Source organism: Leptinotarsa decemlineata, unplaced genomic scaffold, assembly GCF_025532065.1.
Source record: "Leptinotarsa decemlineata unplaced genomic scaffold, Ldec_3_MD MMD2_tig00078422_RagTag_RagTag, whole genome shotgun sequence".
Taxonomy (NCBI): Eukaryota; Metazoa; Arthropoda; class Insecta; order Coleoptera; family Chrysomelidae; genus Leptinotarsa; species Leptinotarsa decemlineata.
The window spans coordinates 2,816,325-2,842,642 of record NW_027412747.1 but is presented as its reverse complement, the minus strand read 5'-3'; the positions used below and the strand labels follow the sequence as shown (position 1 = coordinate 2,842,642).

The 26,318-nt window shown below is 35.2% G+C and overlaps 2 protein-coding genes across 3 annotated transcripts in view; one reads left to right on the top strand and one right to left on the bottom strand.

Annotated features, from left to right (window-relative positions):
- homer (protein) overlaps positions 1-26,318 on the top strand; it is a 104,704-nt gene that overhangs the window by 35,684 nt on the left and 42,702 nt on the right. The gene's annotated exons all lie outside the window — the stretch shown is intronic.
- On the bottom strand, positions 17,285-23,897 carry LOC111512796 (uncharacterized). The gene is made up of 4 exons (XM_023168955.2): positions 23,752-23,897; positions 23,243-23,506; positions 20,510-20,668; positions 17,285-18,323 (listed from the first exon to the last, which is right to left on the bottom strand). Exons 2-4 carry the CDS (start codon positions 23,321-23,323, stop codon positions 18,066-18,068), a joined length of 498 nt encoding a protein of 165 aa, XP_023024723.2. The 5' UTR covers positions 23,324-23,506; positions 23,752-23,897; the 3' UTR covers positions 17,285-18,065.

Sequence of the window (26,318 nt, the reverse complement as noted above, 5' to 3'; positions counted from 1 at the left end):
TCGTATTAGCTGCGGTACGGTAAATAAAATATTCAATGAAACTGGTGCAGTATCAAAAATGATGTTAAAAAGTAATCCTATACAAAGACGAAACAGGAATGACAGGAATGATCAAATCATTTTAGATTATTTCGGAAATGATCCTAATGCTAGTATAAGGAATGCCACGAGAAACTATTTGGAGATGTGTTAAGGCGAAGAATATTAAAACTTTCAAGCCAAAATTTTTACACACACTTCAAGAAGGCGACGAAGCAAGACGCCTGGAATATTGTTTATGGGCCCAAGGGGTATATTTAAACAATAGAAATTTCTTAAAAAATGTTTTATATACCGACAAAGCCACTTTCACTACAAGTGAAGTAGTGTCATCACAGAATTGTCGCTATTGGGCAGCGGATAATCCTAACTGGGTAATAAACTGTAAAAGCCAGCATTCCCAAAAAATCAACGTCTGGTGTGGGATATTGAACGAACGAATTATTGGTCCTTTCTTTTTTGAGGAAAACATTAATGTGCAGAGGTTTCTAGAATTTTTAAACACAGAGTTTTGAGATGCTATTCACGAGCTGCCAATCAATGAACGATCAAATTTAATTGTCCAGTTAGATGGGTGTTCAGTTCATTATGCCAGAGCTGTGAGGCAATGGCTTAACGAACATTTTCCAAACCGATGGATAGGCCGTGGTAGTCCGTTTATACAGTGGCCACCTAGATCTCCAGACCTCACAGTTTTGGAGTTTTTTCTCTGGAGACTTCTCACACAAAAGGTTTACAAAAACCGCTCAAGAGATAAAAATGAACTTTGTGCAAGAATTCGACAGGTATGTGCAGATATTAGCCCTCAAGAACTAAGGAACGTAATCAGAAACATTCGTAAGCGCTACGACACATGTATCGAAATACGTGGTGGATTAGTAGAGGCTACTAGATTGTTGCACTGAATCGAAACATTTCAATAACTAGTTATTAGTTACGTTTATTGAAATTTTTTGCTTCATTGTTAGTTGAATTGTGTGAATGTAATTCCGTTATTTTCATTAAAAATATTTACGCTATTTGTTTTTTTTTTCATCTGGCGGCACTTTATTGTTGAAATCAAAAAAAAAATGATATATTGTGACTGTTAGCTGTGTGAGTTTTCGAATTTTTGAGTTGTCATAACTTTGTTAATAATGAATATTTTTTCATGAAATTTTGGTCACACCTGTTCAGAGGCACTTGAATCCAGTGACGTAGTGATTTTTTCAATAAAAAAGGATTTGAAGCTTTATATCTTCTATTAATTATCTACGAGCGCTTTCGACAGTTGGTTGTACTGTCATCTTCTAGGCTCCTATAGAAATGTACGGTAAAATATATTAACAGGGTCTCTCAGTCAAAAAATCAAAAATCAAACCCACAAAAAATCCTATACATGTATAACTTTCTCGTCAATTTATATGTTCAATTTATTGTTTTTCGCTCATTTTTACTACCCTGAAGAAGCTTCCCATTAGAAGCGAAAGCTTGGCTTAGTAAAGCAGAGTTTGATTTTTGATTTTTTGACTGAGAGACCCTGTTAATCTATTTTACCACTATACAGGGCTTTTCATGATGAGCGTTAATTACCCGTTTCTGACAAACTATTTAACGGATCAACCTGAAAATTTCACAGTATGCATAAATCAATATGGCCTACACGCCTAAAATATTTCAGACGAAGCGGCGTTGTCGCTTCTACTATAAAGTAGCGGCTTCTTTGATTTTTCAAATGGAACACCCCGTATATAATATCATATTATGATTCATTATCACTTTGTCAACAAATTCATATACTATTTCCATATACCTATCTATTACCATTTAGAAGATATAAATTAATTTCGATATTTTTTTTACCAAACATGAACTTTTATAAATGCTGATAATCTTGAACTCTCTTGCACTAAAACGATCAAATTTGAAATGGAGTGGAGTGATACTATGAGGATCTTCACTCCGAGTCATATTTTCATTTGCCTCATACAGGGTCTTCAAAAAATGCAGATACTTTGATCTCATGAAAAAATGAGTGGAACTCAATTTTTTCTAATGGAACACCCTGTATATTTCAACATTTTTGAGCTCTACATCCAATTTTAGATTAACTTTGTTCAGATAATACTATTTCTATTTTGAACCGTTTTCGAGATAAACTGTTTCAAACTGAAACTGACGTGGTTTTCTTGCTCGTTTTTTTGAATTCATCACTTATTTTGGATATTCAACATTTTTTTAATACTTAGTAATATTTCTTTTTGATCCAGTTTTTTAACTGTCTCAGATCAGTCAATTCGAAATTGGTATGTACCTACCTTAGAAAAAGTTACAATTTGTATACATTGAGGTATTGGTATCTAACGTACAACAGTACACATTAATATTTTTTAATAGTGTGCTTTGAAAAAATAAATAAACCAATTATTTAACGTCAGACTTTCGTTGGTGGTTTTGACTGATTGTGATAGCTACCAATTATAATAGAATAATGTCAAGATTAGGTTACAGTAATGAAGATTTCTTGAATTTATTAATAATTTATGGTGAGTGCAATACAATTGCAAGTAGAACATGCCGAGTATTTCATGAAAGATATCCACAACTTCCGAAGCCGAATGATAATGTGATAAATCGACTACTAAAAAACTGTAGGTTGAATGGAACCTTCCGTCCAAAAATCATTCGTAAGAAGACTGAAGTGGATGATGATGACAATGGTATAACAGTTTTGGGATACTTTCATGCATTTCCAAATGCTTCTCTGCACGAGGCTGAAAGGGAGATAGGTATACCCTACGTGACAATTTGTCGAATTCTTAATAAGCATAAATGGCATCTCTATAAGTTCTACTGTGTCCAACATTTGAAACAGACTGATTTACCTCAGAGTGGAATTCTTAGAATGGTTACTTGTCAAGACTCAAGAGGATGAACATTTCCTTGACAATATCATATGGACAGATGAAGCCACAAAAAATGGAGTTTTCAATTGACACAACAGTCATTATTGGGCGCCAGAAATCCCCAGGTTGTCCGCCAAAGGGGTTTTCAAGAAAGATGAGTCAATTTTTAATATCGAGTTTTATGATGATAATTTGAATGCATCAAATATGAAGATTTACTGAGGAATGAAATTCAAATGATTTTAAATAATAGACCAGGAAGAGAACGTGTATGGTACCAAATGGATGGTGCTCCACCCCATAATTCTCATTCAGTCAGCGAAGCTTTAACCGAAATCTTTGAAGACAGATGGTAAAAATGGACCTTTTCGTTGGCTTCCTAGAACACCAGATGGCAATCCATTGGATTATTTCGTGTGGGGTTTCATTAAAAATATGGTTTACTCTACTCCAATAACAACAATGAAAGATATGAAATCGAGAGTTACAACTGCTTTCAATAGTTTGACTCCAGACTAGATCAGAAGCGCTACACATGACAATATTTTGAAGAGATAACATATACTTCTTTCAATTTGAAATGCCGTTTGTATGATAAAACTTGGTTGTCCCGACTATATTTTATGGCGGATATCTTTAAAAAACTGAACGAATTAAATTTATTATTGCAATGTAAACAGACAAGAAACGGTCTTCCAGGCCTGTAACAAAATAAGTGCTTCAAAAAAATAGATTTTTGAATCATTTGCGTTAGTAAGAGCAATAGATTTACGTCACTCAGTGAGTTTGTTAGCGATAACGACTCAGAAATGTTTCAGAATGATGTATTCGAAAAATTGGGCCAATATCTCACTTCGCTGCGCGCATCTTTTGCGAAGTATTTTCCAGAAGAACAGAATACAAAAATGAAACTGAATTCATGGATTCATAATCCTTTTTTACCCAACTTGCAAAAAACCCGAAAGTATGTCAAACGAGATATATGAATCTCTTTTAGAGATGTCATGAGACACAAGTATGGAGTCACTGGTCAAAACGACGCCTCTCAACGATTTTTGGTGCAGAATCCGTGATGAATATCCAATGCTTGCCAAAATGGCTCTGAGTAAATAGGCTGCAAGAGTTCTGGCCCATTCCTTATGGAGATTAACATGGAAAATGGCTAAGGTCCATTCTGGCGTTTTTGGTTCCTTTCAAGGTCACGCGTACGGCAGAGTCCAATCAGAGCGCTCCAAATTGTCACGTGACCCAGATACATCGTCGCGAGTACACCACACTGGCGCCACCTATGAGTCACTAGCTGAACTATCTATTGGTTGAAGAAGAACACTGTAAACACTAGACATATGGGTGTTGTCATGCGACGCAGTATGCGCAGTTGCCGGTTTTATGATGTCTGTCAATACGGATCGGTGTCTGTGCAACTGTCAAATGTCAATGAGGGTGCAGGACGGTGTCTGTGAGGGGGAAACGTGTGACGTCATCGACGCAGGATGGAACGAGTATAGTAGCGATTTAAGCGTAGAACTCCGCCCCTCGGCCCCCTTGGTACTTCACCTAACCTATCGGCCCCTTTGGTACTCCACCTAACCTATCAGCTCCCTCGGCCCCCTTCAGTCACGTGATTTTAATTAAAAAAAGTTTATAGTTATGAGATTCGAACCTGGGTCGTCCGCGCCGTAGACATTGTCCTTAGCCTCTACACCATCGTAAGATATTGAAGATAACTGCGAATGTTGGGTATTTACAGCGTTAGTTTTGTCGGGACCGAAATTGACTCATTCATTATACTTGACAGCATTTTTATTTTTGATTTCCATAGAATGTAATTGTCATTATCATATTGAAGATAGGAAAATATACTTAGATTTGGGAAATAATTAATATTTCATGTAAAGAGGTGCATGTGTGTGTGTGTGTGTAAGAGCGAGGGGCGCGTGTGACGTAATCGATGCACAAATTTACGTGGCTTTGCGTATATTGAGAGATTCATTTGAATAATTTATCGTACAGAATTGTTTCATGTCCTGTTATCAGTAACCGCACAAAAATAGGCGCTCGATTCATCGATACAAAAGTATATGGAAACACCAAAGTTATAGAACACACAGAGTCATCTATGAGTCACTAGCTGAACTATCTATTGGTTGAAGAAGGACACTGTAAACACTAGACTCATAAGACGGCATCTGTCAAATGTGAATACATGCCAGCATGGCAGGTTCGGCGTTGCCAGTTGTACAATAAATCATTGTTTATGGGGCAATGTGGCGTTGCCGGTTTAGGAATTAATCGTGAACTACTCCACGAAAATTAAAAGCGCGAAAATGATATATTAATAATAATGAATCAGATTTAAGAAAAAACATTACAGATTAATGAGGCTGTATCGTTTCAAAGTGTGATCCCTCAATGTTACAAGGTATCCCAAAATACATCATTGAAAACAAACATGGCGTCGAAGTGTACAGGGTGCGTCAAAATATATCATTTAAGGAAAAAAACATGTCGATTTGAAATATGATATTAATGTGTATACAGGGCGTTTCAAAATACATCATTTAAGAAAAAAACATGTCGATTCAACAGAAGTCTAGCGTTCCAACATGTCGGAAGTCTCGTATCTTTGTTAACCAAGTTAGCATCATCAGGAGAAAGAGGAGATCCAAAAGTGTCGAGAGGTTGAGCGTTGTGGACTCAACGTGAGGGCGCGAATGGGAGAGCGAAGTATTCGACAATGACATTTCAAAATACGTGGTTATCCGTGCGTTTTCGATCGTTTTTCGTGCGTTTACGATCATTTTTCGTTTTCATTTTCCGACATGTTGGAACGCTAGACTTCTGTTGAATCGACATGTTTTTTTCTTAAATGATGTATTTTGAAACGCCCTGTATACACATTAATATCATATTTCAAATCGACATGTTTTTTTCCTTAAATGATATATTTTGACGCACCCTGTACACTTCGACGCCATGTTTGTTTTCAATGATGTATTTTGGGATACCTTGTAACATTGAGGGATCACACTTTGAAACGATACAGCCTCATTAATCTGTAATGTTTTTTCTTAAATCTGATTCATTATTATTAATATATCATTTTCGCGCTTTTAATTTTCGTGGAGTAGTTCACGATTAATTCCTAAACCGGCAACGCCACATTGCCCCATAAACAATGATTTATTGTACAACTGGCAACGCCGAACCTGCCATGCTGGCATGTATTCACATTTGACAGATGCCGTCTTATGAGTCTAGTGTTTACAGTGTCCTTCTTCAACCAATAGATAGTTCAGCTAGTGACTCATAGATGACTCTGTGTGTTCTATAACTTTGGTGTTTCCATATACTTTTGTATCGATGAATCGAGCGCCTATTTTTGTGCGGTTACTGATAACAGGACATGAAACAATTCTGTACGATAAATTATTCAAATGAATCTCTCAATATACGCAAAGCCACGTAAATTTGTGCATCGATTACGTCACACGCGCTCCTCGCTCTTACACACACACACACACATGCACCTCTTTACATGAAATATTAATTATTTCCCAAATCTAAGTATATTTTCCTATCTTCAATATGATAATGACAATTACATTCTATGGAAATCAAAAATAAAAATGCTGTCAAGTATAATGAATGAGTCAATTTCGGTCCCGACAAAACTAACGCTGTAAATACCCAACATTCGCAGTTATCTTCAATATCTTACGATGGTGTAGAGGCTAAGGACAATGTCTACGGCGCGGACGACCCAGGTTCGAATCTCATAACTATAAACTTTTTTTAATTAAAATCACGTGACTGAAGGGGGCCGAGGGAGCTGATAGGTTAGGTGGAGTACCAAGGGGGCCGATAGGTTAGGTGAAGTACCAAGGGGGCCGAGGGGCGGAGTTCTACGCTTAAATCGCTACTATACTCGTTCCATCCTGCGTCGATGACGTCACACGTTTCCCCCTCACAGACACCGTCCTGCACCCTCATTGACATTTGACAGTTGCACAGACACCGATCCGTATTGACAGACATCATAAAACCGGCAACTGCGCATACTGCGTCGCATGACAACACCCATATGTCTAGTGTTTACAGTGTTCTTCTTCAACCAATAGATAGTTCAGCTAGTGACTCATAGGTGGCGCCAGTGTGGTGTACTCGCGACGATGTATCTGGGTCACGTGACAATTTGGAGCGCTCTGATTGGACTCTGCCGTACGCGTGACCTTGAAAGGAACCAAAAACGCCAGAATGGACCTTAGCCATTTTCCATGTTAATCTCCATAAGGAATGGGCCAGAACTCTTGCAGCCTATTTACTGCTCTGAATATTCTTCTCCTGTTCCCAACAACATATTTCTTCGAAGCAAGATTCTCAACCAATGCAGCCACGAAAACAAAATACCGCAATAGACTGAACACCGAACTTGATATGATACCTGATATCGACCAATTGAAAAATAAAAAACAGTTTCATACATCCCATTTGTTAAATTTTTTACTTTTTAACATCTTCAATTATTAGACTTCTTATGTATGTAAGTAATAAGTAACTGTTACAGTGTACTTTATGCTTAATAATAAATACTCTTTTAAAAACTATTGTTCCGTCAAGTATTTCGCTTTCCAAAAGGGTTCCGTTACAAAAAAAAGTTTGAGAACCGCTGCTTCAGGGCATTCCGATTATAAAAATATTACTTCTCTGTATTTATAATGGCAAGGAGAATCCAGTGAAGTTCTCAGGGTGTTGTTAGTTTCTTAAAAACTGTATTAGTTACAAGTTTGTCAAATATGATTTCAGAAGGGTTTTTTTTCTAGCTTTAGAAAATACCGAGATATCGCATGTTAACGAAATTCCGGGATACTCTGTATATATACAAGCCCGATCATCAAAAGCAAATCAACAATATGTATATTTCCTGTAATGTATAATACTCACCTAGACATAGTAAAAAAACTTAATCCTAATCTAATATCTATCATATACAATGGAGTATCTGATCATGATGCTCAGTATGGTATGCTTTAAAATCTTACCTACTTAATGCAGAATCTCTGAAATTACTGCAAGGCTGTCAAAGTCGCAATTATTTGTTATTGATTTTGTACAGATATTAGATTTTCGAATGGAAAAACGTAATCAGTGCCATGACTGTTTATCTCATTTTAAAATGAATACAGTAATGATTACAATATTGTGCCATTATACAGGCCCTACACTTTTCATAAACGTTATTTCCACGTTTCACATAGCCTTCAGAGAGCTTTTATGAATACGGCAAAGTAATTTACTATATACAAAAGGATTGGCAACTCGTATATTTCCAAGAAAATCAAGCAATTATTTTGACCCAAATTATGCAAAAAGAAAATTTCGGACCGTTTAGGCCCGATTTACCATGCAGTCACCGTAATCTCCAGATCTCAACTGGATTTTTTCTATCCGAACTTCGATCATTTTTTGTTGATAATAATTTGAAAACTATGAGACTTTTACTCAGGTGAATATTTTTCTATCAGTTTGGTATGCGTACATCTAGCTCTGTTTTCCATTATTTAACAGACATCCTGTTTTAAATTTCGTACGAAAAACTGGAAAATCATTCTCATAAAATACAAAATATTTCATATTATTAACCTTAACTAACAAGATCATAATTTCAACATTTCATACCACAAATTTCAAAATATTTTTCTGAACAAAATAAGAAATATCTACTAATCATAAAAAAAGGAACTCTCAGTTAACCAAGAGCTACTTCATTAGGAGGATTTGTGTGATTTCATGGTCGATTCGTTTTCTGTAGATTTCGAGAAATGTTGATTGAAGGATCACCGTCTGTTTCGTAATATATCGAGACGTAAAAAATAAATAATTGCATATATATTCGTTACGGTTCGAAGAGAAGAGGAGAAAGTGCACAATTTTATTTGCATGCGTTATTTCTATTTATCCGCATTATATTTCGTGGAAACGGATGGATAAAAAACCGATACTTTGTACAATAGTGTATGATATTTTTCAAGGTTTATATGGATTATACAGTGTGACACACTTAAGATGAAGACACCCATGTATTATAGTAATTTTTGGTGCAGGCATAGACCTTCATGGGCCGCACTTTTTGCAATACTTAGACCGAATGAGCCTTAAACCCAGCCTACTACGTTTCTGCGAAAAAGGTAAATTTTTTATATTTTGCTTCGCGTTAATGATACCGAAATAAGTTAATTGAAAAAGTTGCTTAGAAATCGATTTTGACCATAAATGCCGAATTTCAACGCAAAATTCGAATTTTGACTTTTTTTTGTAATCTTCATATTCAAGTCCGATTTTCAATTAATATTTTTAAAATATGTTTTACCGTTAACCGGCTGTCGCACCCCTACGAACGACAACCCTCAGAAGTCGAAACTTATGCGAAGTAAGGACTAACAAGGTCTTACCTTTTAACGTGAGATTTCTAACACGGTTTGGACGATAGCAAGTGAAAATCGATTGTTCAGCCTGCGGCTTGGAACACCGACTCACACATCGATCGATTGGGAGAGTGAACAAAGCACCCACGTCGAACCGCCCAGCTACCGACTTACCATTAATGAATCTAAATGAGAAGCTACGAAAATAATACATTTGTTATAATGTGGGAATAGGAATTATGCGAATTCGCAACCAATCATATAAAACATGAAATTGAAAAATTCTTCGAAATTGGAGACAGGCTAGTAAAACAGACCAAATTCGATTGATTTACATTTGATAAAATAATAATTTTCAACTTTAGTTATTCCAATAAATTTATTTCATTGATTTTGACTATTTTATCATTTCTGTAGCTTCTTATTTGGAACCATCAATTGAAAATCAGAACTGAATATGAAAGTCCCAAAAAAATCGAATTTTGGTTTGAAATTCGGTATGTAAGGTCAAATCGATTTCTAAGCAACTTTTTAAAATAACTCATTTCGGTATCTGTATATATATTAAACATGGCTGCCGGAGTAGATCCTGCTGTTAGTTATGAGTTAGATAAATTGCAAAAAGCTGATTTAATTGATATCATTGTAAACAATAAGTTACCAGAAAGTGTTGCAAGCGAAGTTCTCACGAATTTTTTCAAAATCCGTTCGAATGTACCAGCAAATATATGTAAATCCAGTGAAACCAACAAAGATGGAGAATGGAGTGACATTGAATGTGCTAAACAAAAGTGTGTGGCAAGATTCTACCTACTAGACCAAGTACGTCAAGAAAAAGTGTTTCTAAAAGAAACGAAAAATCCACATCAAAGACTGATAACTCATCTGCAATCCATGCGAAGCAAGTCGCCGAGCAATCGAAATGGCACACCGTTTCCTAAAAAATAAAAAAAAACAAAAGAAATTATCAGCATGTTTTTGGATTGGCTGAGGTGACTCAGGCTACAGAAAGAGCGCTAGACTCGATACAGTGTAAACAAAACAACAGGTATCCATCAAGGCAGCGCTCCGGCAGGAAAGGAGTCATAAAGAGCGAACAAAACCGTTGGTACGGTGACAGCTATTACTAAACTGGGGTACTTCCACGTATACCGACTGTCCCCGGACACATCACCTGAAAATATGAAACAAGTATTGAAAGAAACAGCTCCTTATATACCGTTCAAATGTAAGCACCTACACAAGAATGAAAAAACTTGTTCCAATTGTTCATGTCTGAGATGAACAGCTGAAGTAAGTCATCCCTTGAAAATAATTCATTTGAATATTCAATGCATCATTAATAAACTGAATATACTAGACGCATTCCTGGAGGAGCAACAACCAGATATTTTACTACTGTCTGAGCATTGACACACCTATGAAACAATAGGTAATATTAAAATATGTAACTACCATGTAGTTACCAACTACTGCAGGACCAGTAGACGTTGGTGGCGTTATTATCTTTGCCAAAACCAACAAAGCAATCTATTGTAAAGAAATTAAACAAGTTAAATAATTATCTCTTGAAATGGATATAGAATGTAGTGCAATATCTTTCAAAAATGATACCTGTATAATGAGTGTATACCGTTCAAATAACGGAAACGTAGACATATATTTCATTCAATTCTGCAGGATTCTCGATATCCTTCATAAGCAAATCAAACACATTCTCATCTGTGGGGATCTGAACATAAAATTTTTGCAGGCTTCAATGTCTTGAAATATTTTGTGTGATATTCTCAAATCTCATAACCTCGAATCCCTAATAAGACAACCTACTCGTATTGCAAATACAAGGGGTAACACTAGTTATTGATTTTGATTCTGCATCATGAGTTTCACAATAGTGTTTTCTATCAAAATATCACAATATATGAAAAATTATAGACAAATGTGCCAACTCAATCAATGGCGGAATTCTATCTAGTTTCGTTTGGAATTTGTGGTATTTTGGAACATTTTTAGCTTTTTAATACTGAAAGGGTTCTGTTGATATTTGAAAAATTTCTCTATTGCAATGATATTTTTAAATACGGTTTTTAGTGAAACGTCTTTTTCTTCCAGATTTAAATAGTGAATTGAAACCCATAATTCATTAATACCGGATATACATTTTCAAAATGCTGGCTTAATTTCAGCATTTTGTTTTCATTATTAATATAGAAAACGAGTACGTATTCGTTGAATTTTTCCTTACAGTCCTTTAGATTTTCATCTGTTATTTTGAAACAATGTTATGCGGCTTTTTGCGCTGCTTCACAGTCTTGAGCTAATCGTTGAAGTGCTTGTTTTCCAGTGTGCAGTAGCGCTAGACCAACCATCCTGGATCAGTTGATTTTATGTTGAAAGAGAAAGAAAAGTCATTGAAAATTTCAATAATAATTAGAAGTTCCGTGACGTAGTACTTCTTAACGAAAGTAATAATTGTATTCTCTCAATGATCTGTACATAACTGCCAAAAAATTAGGATGGGCTGTGATACGGAAGTTTCGTAGCATTAGCTTCAAAGAATAAAGGGTGGAAGTGTTTTCAGTGATATACTGAATTGACAATTAGATGCTGAATGAAAAAATCAGGAAGTAGGTACTCGACATGGATTGAAGTGAATTATTTTTTATATCATTCGCAAACAAAGGCATATTCACCTGAAAAAGAAGGCACAAGTGTTATTACAATATAATACATTATGAGAATTAACTTCATTTCCTGGGGAGTATATACCTGCTGATTTCATCACTTCGTATCAAATTGTTATTTTGTATATCTCTGAGAACACTCCACAAGTGAATTCTTTACCTCCGACAGAGAATGCGGCAAAACTTAATATTACAAAAGTTTAAGTAGGCTTAGTAAGTTAAGTTTAACAGTAGGAAAATGATGCTTGAATACCCCATGAAGAAGGTGATTGGCAAACAGATAATTACTTATAACCAAGATGGCATGTCTTCTTCAAATAAATAATCGACTGAAGTATAACATACCCGTAATTTCTCTCATGTGTTATTATGTAAATATATGAATATATTATGTGAATATATAAAATATGGTATTGTTGTTGTATCAATTGATATACGAAGAATGTAAAAAGAGGACACGCAATACCGCATTACTTATCTTTTGAAACAGACCAGAACAAAATATTATTTTTTGACGCCCGTTAGCGCAAAAGAGACGGTATTTTGTTCTGGTTTGGGAAAAGCTTTCTTAAAAGATTATTTTTCACCAGAGGTTCCAATTCTACGTATGATGCATTACTTATATGATTATTATGTCGGGGTCAACTAGAAGTTTTGTCCATTTAACACCTATTTAAAGTTTTCCATCTTGATTTTCATTTTTTCAGAATTTGGAAGGTAAAATAAGGTAAAATTTTCCATCACGATATTTATTTTTTCAGATTGTGGAAGGTAAAATAACTCAATAAGTTTAATGAAAAATAATAAAAGAGTTTCCGTTGACATATATGTCATGTACGCATATTGCAGTGTTGCCCGTGTTACGGCTGTCAATATGTATATCAAGTTGTTCCAAATTTGTTTGAAGGTGGTTGACAATGTTTCGTGGTGTATTTCATCAGTTCGGACTTCCATTATCTAATATAATATAAATTGATTTGAAATCTCTGAAAAAAATAAAAATTAACCGAAAATAACAATTTTATTAAAACAAAAATTGAAATTACAAGGAAATAACATACAAGCTACAACCAGAAAATAAAAAATTGAAATATTAATAAAAGATGAAAATTGAAAAATAATATTAACAAAAATGAAAAATAAAAAGAAATTAAAAGATTCCAAACCAAGTTACGTCACGATCCACAATCGTCTTCGGGTGATAACTGGACTTACTCCTCAGAGATCTGACTATTCATAGGTCATTCGGGTGCTTTCACCTTTCACCTATCCCCTCTTTCCGCTTCATTGGTTTTAGCGGGAGACGACCGTTTGGCGGGAGTTGGTCGTTTTTCGCTTGATAAGAGGTTTTACATATGATACGTATCTCTACGCTAGCTTGACTAAATGCGTTGTTAAACAACATATACGCGGCTTCCTTGAATTTTCTCCTGAACCAGTGTTTCTCTTTTTGTGGATGATTTCAGCTTGAGCCCATTTGAAATTATGTTGATGAGTCCAAACATGCTCTGCTATTCCGGATTTGCTGGTTTCTCCTTGATGTGTGTGTTTCTTGTACTCAGCAATGCGAACTTTCAATGGCCTCTTAGTTTCACCGATGTATGATTCTCCGCACTCGCAGGGTATCCGGTAAATGCAATTCTTGGAATCGCAGTCCGCGTTCGGTGGCTTGGTTTTTGTGAGGCTGCTACGGATAGTGTTCCCAGATCTGAAGCAGGTCCTGATGTTATACTTCTCTTCCTTGTGGAGCACTTGCTGTCTTCAACTTGGCTTGGTTTCGGTATGTTAATTAAAACAGCATCAGGTCAACTACTCCAATGATGTTGCTTATATGAATAACGAATAACAAAATATGTAAACATATATGGGGTTAATACCATAAGTATAAAATTTCGTAGGGTAATTATAATATCGCGTACCGTACAGAGAAGGAGATATGAACACCTGAAAACTCTGCAGGCTTCATTCTGTCATCTACGATTTTTTCCCTAAGGTTGCGCATTATTAACCAGCATTATTAACCAATGACCACTTTCCATACCGTGGGGTAAGTGATCCGAGAATCACGTGCTCTAAGCAAGCGATTGAGCTAAGAATGACAGAATTCTGCATTTGTTCAGCTAAAGCTGCGTCCTCGACAGTGTCGATCGACATTGTCTCCTTGGTGTGTACGTGATACTCGACTTTGTCGATCGACAAAATTTATCGATCGACATGTCGATTTGTTTTCTATCGATTGTTGGTGAACATAAAAGTGTGTGGATGTGTTTTCGACTTTCGATATTCGACAAAGCGTTAGTACTCAGTGAATTCTTGCCTTGGTGACATCGTAGCCTTTATTGAGGCATACCAACTACAAAGAAATCTATGGGATTCTAAAACCAAAAACTATAAGAATAGAAACTTGAGACATGATGCCCTTATGGAAATTGCTAAAGAACGTCAAGAAAGAAGCGGTAGAACAAAAAATTAGAAATCTTCGAAGTCAATTGGCAAGAAAAGTAAAAAACAATAAAGGGCACCAAGAAATCTGGCTCTGGTATGGAGGATGTGTATGAAAGTAAATGGTTTGCTTTTAAAGCCATGAAATTCTTACTAGACAAAAATAAGCCTAGGCAGATGTTGGATTCGACTGATCGACAAACATTTGGGTCGACTCGGTGTGGACAGATGAAGTTTTGTCGCTTGTTGATCTAAAATGTCGATCGATAGTGTCGACTCAGTGAGGACGCAGCTTAAGCTTTCTGCCCTATAGCCTGGCCACGGGACATTCGTCGATGCGAATATTCGCGCGGTGCGAATGGCGAAACGTCTGGCGACTGAAATAAACGCATATAAATGTATTCATGAAGCCACGCGCAACGGCGACCGGCAAAGCGACCGGCGAAATGTACCGAGCGAACCGCGTAGGCGACTTGCGGCGTGGCGAGCGAGCTAAACAAAGGCATGAATCTGTACGGCGCAAGCCACGGAGTCGAGCGGCAGTCGCGATAGTGCAGTGGTCAAACGGGTTTAGTTGTTTAAGACTGATTAGAAAGTTAGAAATTCATTATTCATTCTACCGTCAATCACAAGTTAGAACTTATTTTTTTGTTTTAGTTGTACGAAAAATTATTGTCTTGTAATTTATATTTTTGCAATAAATAACATAATTATCTGAAAGTGTTTTTATTTCATGAAATATTAATATACAGTGTATATTTAATTAGCTGATAATATTTTGGGCAAAGATAGTTCCAAATAAATTCAATTATAAAAAAATCCGTTTGCGACCATTACTTTCTTGGGAAAAGTTGTTCATACTGATGAATACTATAGGTAATTCTCCAAAACATGATCAGCTAATTAAATACTACCTTTATACATAGGTTTATAGATAAATACGTAATGTAGATTAATATAGATGGATAAGTATAAGTATAATGTCAAAAACAATTTTTCAGCGGCACTTAAAATTCTATTTGCATTAACTTTTTTCTCCAATTCTGGTTGAATATTCATAAGAATATAATCGAAGGTTTCAAATCATGTACTCCACAATCTTTCATAAATATTAGGTCTTGAACCAAAAAACTATTACTTTCTAAGCAATAAGATAATTTCGATAAAAACATTTCGCGGTCGAACTACTGGTCGCGGTGGCGAACGTTACTGCTCATGTCCTGGAAACGGTGCCGCGCGAATGGTCGCTTCGCCTCCCGCTTCGACGTTCGCACCGCCGATCCCCGTGGCCAGGCCGTTAGTGCGACAAGTCGGCATGATCTTGAGATTTGAGAGTTGATAAAGCATCATTCCACCAAGGACCCCAATAATGAAAGCAACCATCTTGACAGAGTGGTTTAGATAGAGTATGTGGAGTTCGAAGAGAAAATATCGATATTATATCCGTTTCTCTTATTCTTTTCGGACGATAGACGTCTCGCCAGAAGCTGGATACTCCACGATAAATATTGTCTTGCTCCAATGGTGGAGTAGAACCACATCGGGCTTATTAGATGGTGTGAGCCTGAGGATGGGAAGTGAATAGTTCCAATCAATTCGGCACTTCTTGCTCCCCACAATGGATTTTATTTCCCCCGGAGGGTAAGGCAACACCGGTATCTCGTCAATACCTGAAGCCCCGATGCATTCGGGAGTGTGGTCATCCAATAACCACTTTCCACTCCACTCTCGGATGCAATAATCACTTACTCCACACGGTGGAGTGAGAATCTTATGCCCTAAACAAACGCAATGAGCCATGACTGACAGTCTTCTGTATTATCATCATTTTTATATTTTTTTTATAGAAGGGGTTCTGCCGATCGGATCCTGTCCCCGAAACCTCGTCACATACGGTTGGCGTACCGGTACCACTAACCGCTTACAGTGATGTAACCCTGAAGAGGCATAAGCCTATAGCAGAGCTCCCCTCTTTCCACCAATGTAACTGAAAACTAAGGTAACCCAACTGAGAATAAACGTATTGAATTTGAAGCGATCACTGGGTCTGAGAATCATTATTATTATTACGAGCAGCTGAATCATTGTTGTTCAACGTAACTAAACAATTTTGCATTTTTTCATTCCCCCCTTTGGCATCAAACCGGCATCGAAATGAATCGAGTTAATACGTTATATATTGATATTTTATATTTAATTATGAATGTTAGAATTATGTTGTACATTTTTTCATTGAGTGTAGCTAAAATCTTGCATTTGACTTTGCCAACTTATTAGTACAATGTGGTCATAGTTCTTCGGTCTAAAATATCCGTGAATCCAATAAGAGATTGTTCGAGGAAGAATAGTGTTTACAGAAGGCTCATCGCTATCTAGTCTGAAAATCAGACCATGAAAATATGAAACAAGCAGGGAATTACATTTATTGATATTACTAGGTACCTATTGAGAAGTTACGGGAAAAGGAATTGCAGTAATAATTATAATAATTATTTTGAGAAAAAATAATATAAGAATTCGAAAATTATATTCAAAACTGTTGAATAGTAGTGGCTATGCATAGTCCGAGAATTTTGTTTTGTTAAAGAAATACGTACTCTACATCTTTTTTTTTTGAGAAATACGCATAATCTGCAAAAATTTCGGAATTATTCATATGTTTATTTAAATTAGTAACATTGTAGTCTAGATAAATCTAATTTATTGTGATGTTCATTTCTGCTGGAAGCAACCTGTAGTACCACTTCATTTAGTGTTTTTTTTATATTAAACATATTCAAATAATACATCTGGTCTTTGGGAATTCAAATTATTTCTCGTGCTATTTGTTTATTGTTTCAAAAGTACAAAAATAAATCTAGGAAGTAGAGTATTACAAATTAATATTATCACAAGGTTTTTTTCTTCGCAACAGTCGAAAGTCGTTGGTACAGTTATAACATTTGTCAAAAAATTTTAATTGTGAGTCGATGTCCCACAAGGTTTTCTATGAACATTCTGTTTTTAAGGAAGTATTTATATATTTACTGACAGGTAACAAGTATTCGCCAGGGCAAAATTGAGCTCCATGACTTCTTGTCGATTGTCAAACATCTAGGTGTGTTTATTTGTGATTCATGTAGGTTGAATATGTCATTTCATCAGTATATAATGATCAATATTTATTATATTATATGTAGCATATAGTATAATATTATATATGTGTCGAATACTTATTTATTCCTTTCGTTAAAGGAACTATAATTTGAACTTTTTGTGCAGTGATTTGATACTGTGATATAGTACTGTAGTACTATGAATCCCAAAATAGCTTCATAGTACTACAGGTATTGTTTCAACATATAGATAACAAAAAATTTGAACTCTGAATCCCTACGTGATTGAGGAACTAGATTTGATTTGATTCCAGGATATTGAAAATTTTGAGCTTTGTAACCCTGTATGGCTGCATAGTATTAGAGGGTGACTACATAATCGTGATTTGATGCTAGATTATTGAAACCATATATATACAGGATACAGTACTTGGATTTTCTAGAAAGGTTCTACCATCTATCACGACTTTCGACTCTTACTGATAATTCTTCTCTCTAATAGTGATGGCCGCCGTACCCGGATTCGAAGCCGGAGCCTCCTAGGTGAGGTTTTGGCTCGCCGATTTTGTGAACGACCGCGTTGAAACCGTTGTGTTTGTCAGCCTGGTATTCGACGACTCGCGTTGTTCCATCGGCTTCCTTCAGCGAGTACGACCCTTTAACCTCATCGCCATCTCGTTCCTCGTATTGCTGTTTTTCATCACCGGTGTGCGGGTCGTGGACGGCGTAGTTGAATTTATATCTAGGGTGTTCCTGCAACGAAAACGTGAAATTTTTTATTTAATAGGATTCATATTCACGGCAATGTACGTATTCCCTGGGAATGAGTTCTTACGGGAATGTGTAAACGTTATTTTTTGAATTGATTCCTATATAAACTTGATGGGAATTGTTTAGAAATAGGTATTACAAAACTACTTGAATATTTTCATGAGAGTACACTGTCCTTTTCTCGTGTTCATGGAAATTGATTCACATAATAATGTATTGTTAAAATTCCCTCCTATTATTTGAATTCATGATTAGCACTCCCTCAACATTTTAGAAAAATGTTTCTCAAATATGATGGAAAAATAAATTGATTGATGTAGCCGTTACTACGTGGTATAGATCATCAAATGAAAGATGAAACTTTCTATGTTTTTTATCATTTTTATTTGTAACCATCGTTACTGCAGTTTCATGAAATCAATAAGGATAACATATGTGAATAATAAAATATAACGCATATGCCCAAAAAAAACATATTTTCTATATTTTCTTTTTGTCTTTTTTTACCACAACCAACGGCATAAAACAAAAAAGTAAGTTTGGAATTCATTCCATCTTATGACTTCATACTACTCATAACCTCACTTTGGCGTTTATACTTTTCATAAATTATTTATCTATTTCTAAAATCAGTTAAGTGATATGATATATACATTTATCGTTTCCTATTGCTATATGATACACGTTGTACCACATTCTCCAGCAGTACAAAACCAACATTTTATTCAGTAGAATAATTTTGAAGTATGACTCAATTTTTGAATATTGTGACCTTTCAGATAGTGAAACAGACACTTCTGTAGAGTTATTGTTATTTTTCAACTAGATTTTCTGTCCTTTCGGTAATTCCTTAATTAACTATATGCATGTTACTTTTTTCTATATGTGAATTTCAACTGTATGTACTGATAATTTACGTGAAAAATGAGAAATAAAATTTTCTATGTTTTTTACGACTTGTATTTTTCACGAACGTTCCATAAACTCTATTGTATTCGTTTAAAACTGTCCTTATTTATTTCCCATTTTTCATGATGATCCCCTTCCACGTGCTAACGGCTGCATCTATCAATTTATTGATAATTGTAGACATAGTTTGTCACTATTAGATCTTACATTAAACTTTCAATAATCTTCAGATTTTTCTATAGAGGAAATATATAGCTATACTGAAGAAATAGTACAAGCAAAAATATGTAGTATCGAGTAATGTCTGAGACTTCAGCTTACAAATTCTAGGAACAGCTGTACCTGCCGCGTCATAAAAGTTACACTAGCTAGACTCTTCAGCATAACTACAATATGAGGTGAATTATTTCTATACAGATATAAGCGTAATGAATTTTTTTTTGTAATCGTGAACGTCTGCCAAACTTTCAGATAATAGCATAACCTGCACGTACTTTGAATTTTTGTCTTATGTCTTATGTGTCATGACCCATATTGATATTAGAAACTATATTGGTGCACATTATTATCGAATTATTTTTTCCATTCATAGCACAGTACATTTCGATAAAACTTCGAGCTTCAAATTACAATGTCTCCCATGGGAATACAATCCCCTGGTAATTTTAATTATCGGAATTATTTCTGATAGATATCAACTATGGCAAAAAGTATTCAATGAAGCCAAGTCGCTTTGGTGTATCGCTTACTCCTACAGAAATACACTCATGTGGTAATACTACATATCGAGTTTGGAATACATTCCCAAGATACGGGTAGCCGTTGGATATTTCAAGTATTTGAGCATCGATTCCATATTTTTGACTACAAAATTCTCATTATTCCAAGTGGTGATTTGTTTCCATTATATAAATGAAGTACCTAAATAATATTTTTTTTCAAAATCATTCATTCTAGAGAAAATAGTTTCACATGTAAATTTGTCTTCAATATTACTCATTTTGCAGATGGCACTATCGCTAGCTTTAAGAGGTCACTGTGAGTAAGTTTTCTATTTACTGGATCAATTCATTCTCGAGATCGATTCCATAGAATACATGTGTACTTCCAGAAGGTAACATGGAACATCGATTCGATAACAGTAAAAAGATATATCTATTCTCATGGCGACATATTTGTATAGGAATTCATAAAACAACCCTAAATTATAGTTTTGGAAGATGAAATAAAAATAGTAGTTCAATAAATCGATAACTTACATAAATGTCTTCGTGTCCTCCGCCATAACCGCCTTCATACCCTCCTTGAAGGCCGATACTGTGGCCTCCTTCGAAACCGCCACCTCCGTAACTTTCCTCCAGACCCCCGTTCAAATATCCAGCTTGTGACATGACTAGGTAGGCTAGCCCGAAAATAACCTGTGAAATGTTCGAATAATGAACTTTCCTAAAAATAGAATACAAGCTACTCCGTACCCCAGTAAATTGTTTGATATGATTATGTTGACATTCAAAACACTTTCCAAAATGATCTATACGATCTATTTGAGGTTTAACTAGTTGGATTCACGTGTTGAATAAAATATCTCTCAAGTAAATTTCAAGTCGTATTTTTCGAATCAGTCACAAATTTCCTTTAGAACACAAATTCTTTTTTGACTTCAAATTGAGTTATATTGTGAGAAGGCATTGTGGTACCCAAAATATCTTACGAAATAATGTCAGACGTATACAAAAAATATCAAGATAGAAGCATAAAAGCAAAATGATTCTCAGTAATGTTTCGGAAATATAAAACAGTTGAAGTGTTCAAAGAGTTTGCAGATATCCCTTGAAATGTTTCAATTTTTATTTCATTCCAATATTTCTTCAATTCCGAAAATTTTCTAATGCCTTTCGAATTGAATCAAAACTATAGTTGAAGCTGTCTGGAGTGTTTGAGAAATTTCGGTTTACCAATAGGATTTCGTTTGAACCTAACATTTTTTTGAATTCCTTCCAAATTGACTTGAAGCTAATCTGTCATGAGGTCGAATGGTGTCAAAAATGTCAAGTCATGTTAGGAATCACACGTTAAAAGGTAAGACCTCGTTAATCCTTAGCTCGCACAAGTTTCAACTTCTGAGAGTTGTCGTTCGTAGGGGTGCGTAGGTGGTTAACGGATAAAACAGAACAGAACAGAAAATCGTCTTAAAAAATCTAATACGAGTATATCTCTGAACCCAGCATGAATTCAGATTATAAAAAAAATAATGTCCAAAATGCCATCTAAGACTTATTCAAATCATGTTTTAGAATCATCTGGAACGTCGATAGAGACTATCTGAACAGTTTATGATGTTTAAGGCCTTTTTAAATATCCATCGGTTTTTCTCAACTGCTTTGAAAGTTTAGGAAATATATCTCTCATGGCGTTTCAGAAGCATTTACAGCCAGGTTGACTTCAACTAGTATATTAAAATACCTGCCAACGGCCTTTGAAACTTAATTGAGGTCGAATTATGACGTGTTCCAATTTAAGGCACAGAGCTAATAGGTACACACCATAAACCACATTCTATAAGAAGTAACTAGGGAATATTAAAGTATCAAAAAATCTGACAGAGAAGTCATTCAAAGGATGAATGCACTTTCAAGAGTCGACCAAAATAGAACAATCACCAATTCATGATGTAAAAGACGCCGAACATTTCTAAATACATGCTTTATCGATATGAACACATTATTTATTATATTTGTAACGAAACCATATTTGTAAAGCATAATTGTTCACTTTTCGAACAAGAAAGAAGTCTAAATGAAATCGTACCTCAATAAATGATATCTCCCTAATTACAACATATCTTTCTTAATAACTATACTTTTTATCAATATGTTACGTAATTTATATTCCTAGTGGTTGGATACTTTTTATTTTTGATGAAAAAGTATACTGAAATGACTGAATATTAGAGAAACCTCTCAAGAGTAACCAAATTTTGAGAAAATTAAATGATAAAAAAAAAATCTAAAACGATGTAGGGATTGAAATATCCTCACAGGATGTAGAATGTTTACGTATTTTCTGTAAATGCCTTGATCGTACTAATCAATTTATTATTGAGGAATTTATTGGGCTGAAAGAGACCAAAATATACCAGGGAGGGGGAGATAAAACACTCTCAAAGTGAAGTTGGATACCAAAGGGTTCAAGGGCTAAAAGTGTTTTGAAATCTTCAGGTAGGCTGTTAACGCCATAAGTTTTTAAAATATCGCAAGAATATCTAAATTGTTCAGAGATGCAACCTGACCCTTTTATTAATTGATAGTTTTTGACGTTTTGACCTTCCAAAATCTGAAAAAAAAACTAGATCAACAGATAATACGATCTAATGTAATAAAGAGAAAACCGAAAATTTTACCTCGAAGAGTTGCTGAACAATCTAAGTAGTCAGTAACTTGTATTCTTATATTTTATTATTATATATGTAGTGGAGTCTCCCGATTATTGCTGAAAATCCATAACGTATTGACATTTTCACTACACAGTTCACAAAACCGCAGCACTTGTTTCGCTATATAATGGCTTCTTCAGGTGTGTCTATACTTATTTTTATCTTTATCTATACTTTATATTCTTTATTTTATTATCAAGTAAGTTCAATTAATAGAAAAAATAATTTATATTTTCAGATATTCTTCACAAATAGCTAATGTTTAGGAAAGCAGTCTCTTCCTTTTCTCAAATTCCAAATCTAAAAGAAAGAAGCATCTTTATGTAAGTTACCCAGTAACTTTCCGAAATAAACTAAGTTTGTTCTTTTGTACACTAGATCAGGTTTTCTGTTGATCTTAGACTTATTTATTTTCGAAATTTAGGAAGGATAACCAAAAACATCAAGAAACGGTAACTACCCCACAGAGAATCCTTTCAATACATTGCAAGATAACTATTTCGCTCTCCCCAATATAAACCAATGTATCCACTATACACGAAAATTCACTGAAACTCACTTTGCTGCAGGCGAACATTTTACGTATATGGTAGGTGGTATTTTTTTTAGTCGATGGACACGAAAACCTTGTCTGATGCATTCAAAATTGTTCGGCGAGTTTTTATAGCCCGCTCCACCTATCCTCCCTGAAGATCCTCCCTGTTGTTCTTCCTTCCTGAACTTTCTCTGCGGTTCGATTTGTCAATGCAAGTGGAAGGCGTTTGCATTTTTATCGTTTTGTTTGCGTTTCGTTCAATGCAATATTTTAGTGGTGATAATATTTCTGAAAATCAGATATTTGAAGATCTATTGTGCCTGTTACTATCTGGAAAAATAAGCTCTATCCTTTTTTATGATACGTTCTTCAATGTATGATCACATTCACAGGATGACTTTATTAAAAAATATATGAACGTATATTAATAATCCAGTTATTAGATGACAAATGAGGACAGTTAAAATGAGACTGAATTTTGATATTTGAAAATGTATAGTGTGATTAATTTTTTATGGTATTGTATTTCTTACCTTTCAACAGGTTTTTCTGAAAAACTCTGAGTAAGCAGATTTTGATCCTGAGTTTAAGAATGCAGAGTGGTTGATCCAAATCAACAAAAAATTTTTTGGATGAGTTAGGACACTTTTTGTGTTTGAAGTTATTTATGAAAACTCCCAGTTCTCAGAAACTATTTGAAAACGGGACATCTAGACTGAAATTATCCAAAAAATACAAATTTTAGCCTTTTTTGAACTTGAAACGAATAATAAAAAATCCTAACAAAATAAGTGCCAAATAATGGAGAACCAGTTGAATTTTTCTTGAATTAATTTTCTTGAGATGTGCAAAACAAATTGAGGAAGAGAACAATAATAATGAAAATTTTTTGCCAAAAAAATTATCCTATCAAATTTGTCTATTTCTAGTCATGTGTGTCGAAATAACCAATGAAACCATCATTACACTGATAACTACCCATGGATAGTTTTCACGGGTAGTTATCACTTATGTCATGACATTGCTAAGCAACCAACACAATAAAGTTGTTTGACATTTCAGTAATTCAATTTATTTCGAAAATGTCACTTCCTCGCTTTGGTGTTCAAAATGATGCGGCAATTGACAAAATCATTGAAGAAAATACACCAAAAAATACTGTCAATAGTAAAAAATACACTTGGAAAATATTTATGGAGTTTTGTGACGCCAGAAAATATGAATTGGATGGAAATCGTACTCTCGAAGAGCTTGCATTAATACTCAAGGATTGGGCGATTAATATGAGAAAAAAGGATAGCACAGAGTTTAAGGAGGCTACTGTTAAAACCGTATGGAATATAACAAGCAAATTATTACAAGAAAAGTATTACAAGGAGTATAATATCATGCTAGACCCCTTTAAAAGTGTTGCATTCAAACAAGCGCGGAATGCACGCGACGCAGCACGAAGAAATTTACAAACAGATCCCACTAAACGCAAAACAAGCTCAGTACCATTAACTTCAAATGAAATGAGTAAAATTATAAACTTTTGGGATGAAAATACCCCTATAGGACTCCTACGCAAATTTTATCACATAGCAGCGGTGGAATTGGCTTGGAGAGGTGGTGAAGGTGCTGCTTGCTTAGTTGATTATTTTCATATCGAAAAGGACAACAATGGATCTCCAACTAATAGGATAGAATATAATCCAATTTTCAGTAAAACCTGCCAAGGGGGTTCAAAGAACTGCGCCTCTAGAAAATGGTTAGTTCAAAATAGTGATAACAATGCTTGTCCTGTCAGATTATTCATTAAATTATTATCAAAACGAGGCACAAATATCAAGACAAATAGACTATTTTTAAGGCCAAATCGTCACTGGAAGACAGGAAGCGATAACTGGTATGACAATATGCCTCTGGGTAGAAATATAATCAACGGATGGACGAAATCTTCTGCTGAAGCAATTGGCTTGGATACGAAACAGAGGAAAATAACCAATCACTCTAATAGAGCAACTGCAGTCAGTCAACTAGCTAAGAGTGGAGTTCAAGAACAGCAATTGTTGAAAATTACTGGGCACAATAATGGAAATTCCATAAAACCTTATTTGAATATTGATCAGGAACATCATAACCAAATAATCAATAGTATGCGTGGAAACACCTATGCAGTAACCGAGGCAAATACAGCAAGATCAACGGAATATCATTATACGAATTGTTCTTTTAATAACTGTGTGTTCAATAAATAATTTTGTTCGAATTGCAAAAAATTTTCTCACCGAATATCTCTCGAACATTGATAAATAACTCATAATTTTATCACAACTTCCTCAAGCACGTTATTTTAGGTAACATCCCTCCGCCTTCGGCGTCGGGATGTTACCAAATAACGTGCTTTCGAAAACTGTGATAAAATTATTTCGTTAGTTATCAATGTCCTTGGGATATTATAGCTGATAACAGCCAAGCGGCTATTAGACCTCGTCTTATCAAAGCACCTTGAGTCGAGTGGGCTGAAGTCGGAACTGGCCTGACAGGATGGTATCTTTAACACTTTAGTCTATACTGTAACCGCTTAATGGGTTTAAGTTCTTGACACCAGGTGCAGGGCCTGCCACGAGGCGCCTGGACCATAATGCACTTGCTGTCGGCATGTCCATCATATGCGGTCTCGGCCTATATTCATCGACATAACGCGGCCCTGAAAGTGCTTCATTACCAACAACGACACTTTTACGGTATTAACGAGACACCGATGTTGCCTTATGCTCCGGAGTATATTGAACCTTTCGTGAGAAATGAGAAGTGCCTACTTTACTGGAACTATTAATTTTCCACCCTCAGGCTCATACAAGCCAATTAGCCTAATGTAGTTCTTTTCGACTGTCAGAACAATACGGTATTCGTGTTGGAGTTTTCAACTTCAGGTGAAACGAATTTCGTTCGAAAAAAGAAGGAAAACTGGATGAAATTTCGAGATTTTCTCTTTGAACTCCCTAGACTCTATCTAGACCAGTCTATCAAGATGGTTGTTTTGATTTTTGGAATCTCTACTCTTGAATTTCAAGGTTATCTGGCTCGCCACACTAAGGGAGAAATCTTTGCCGGA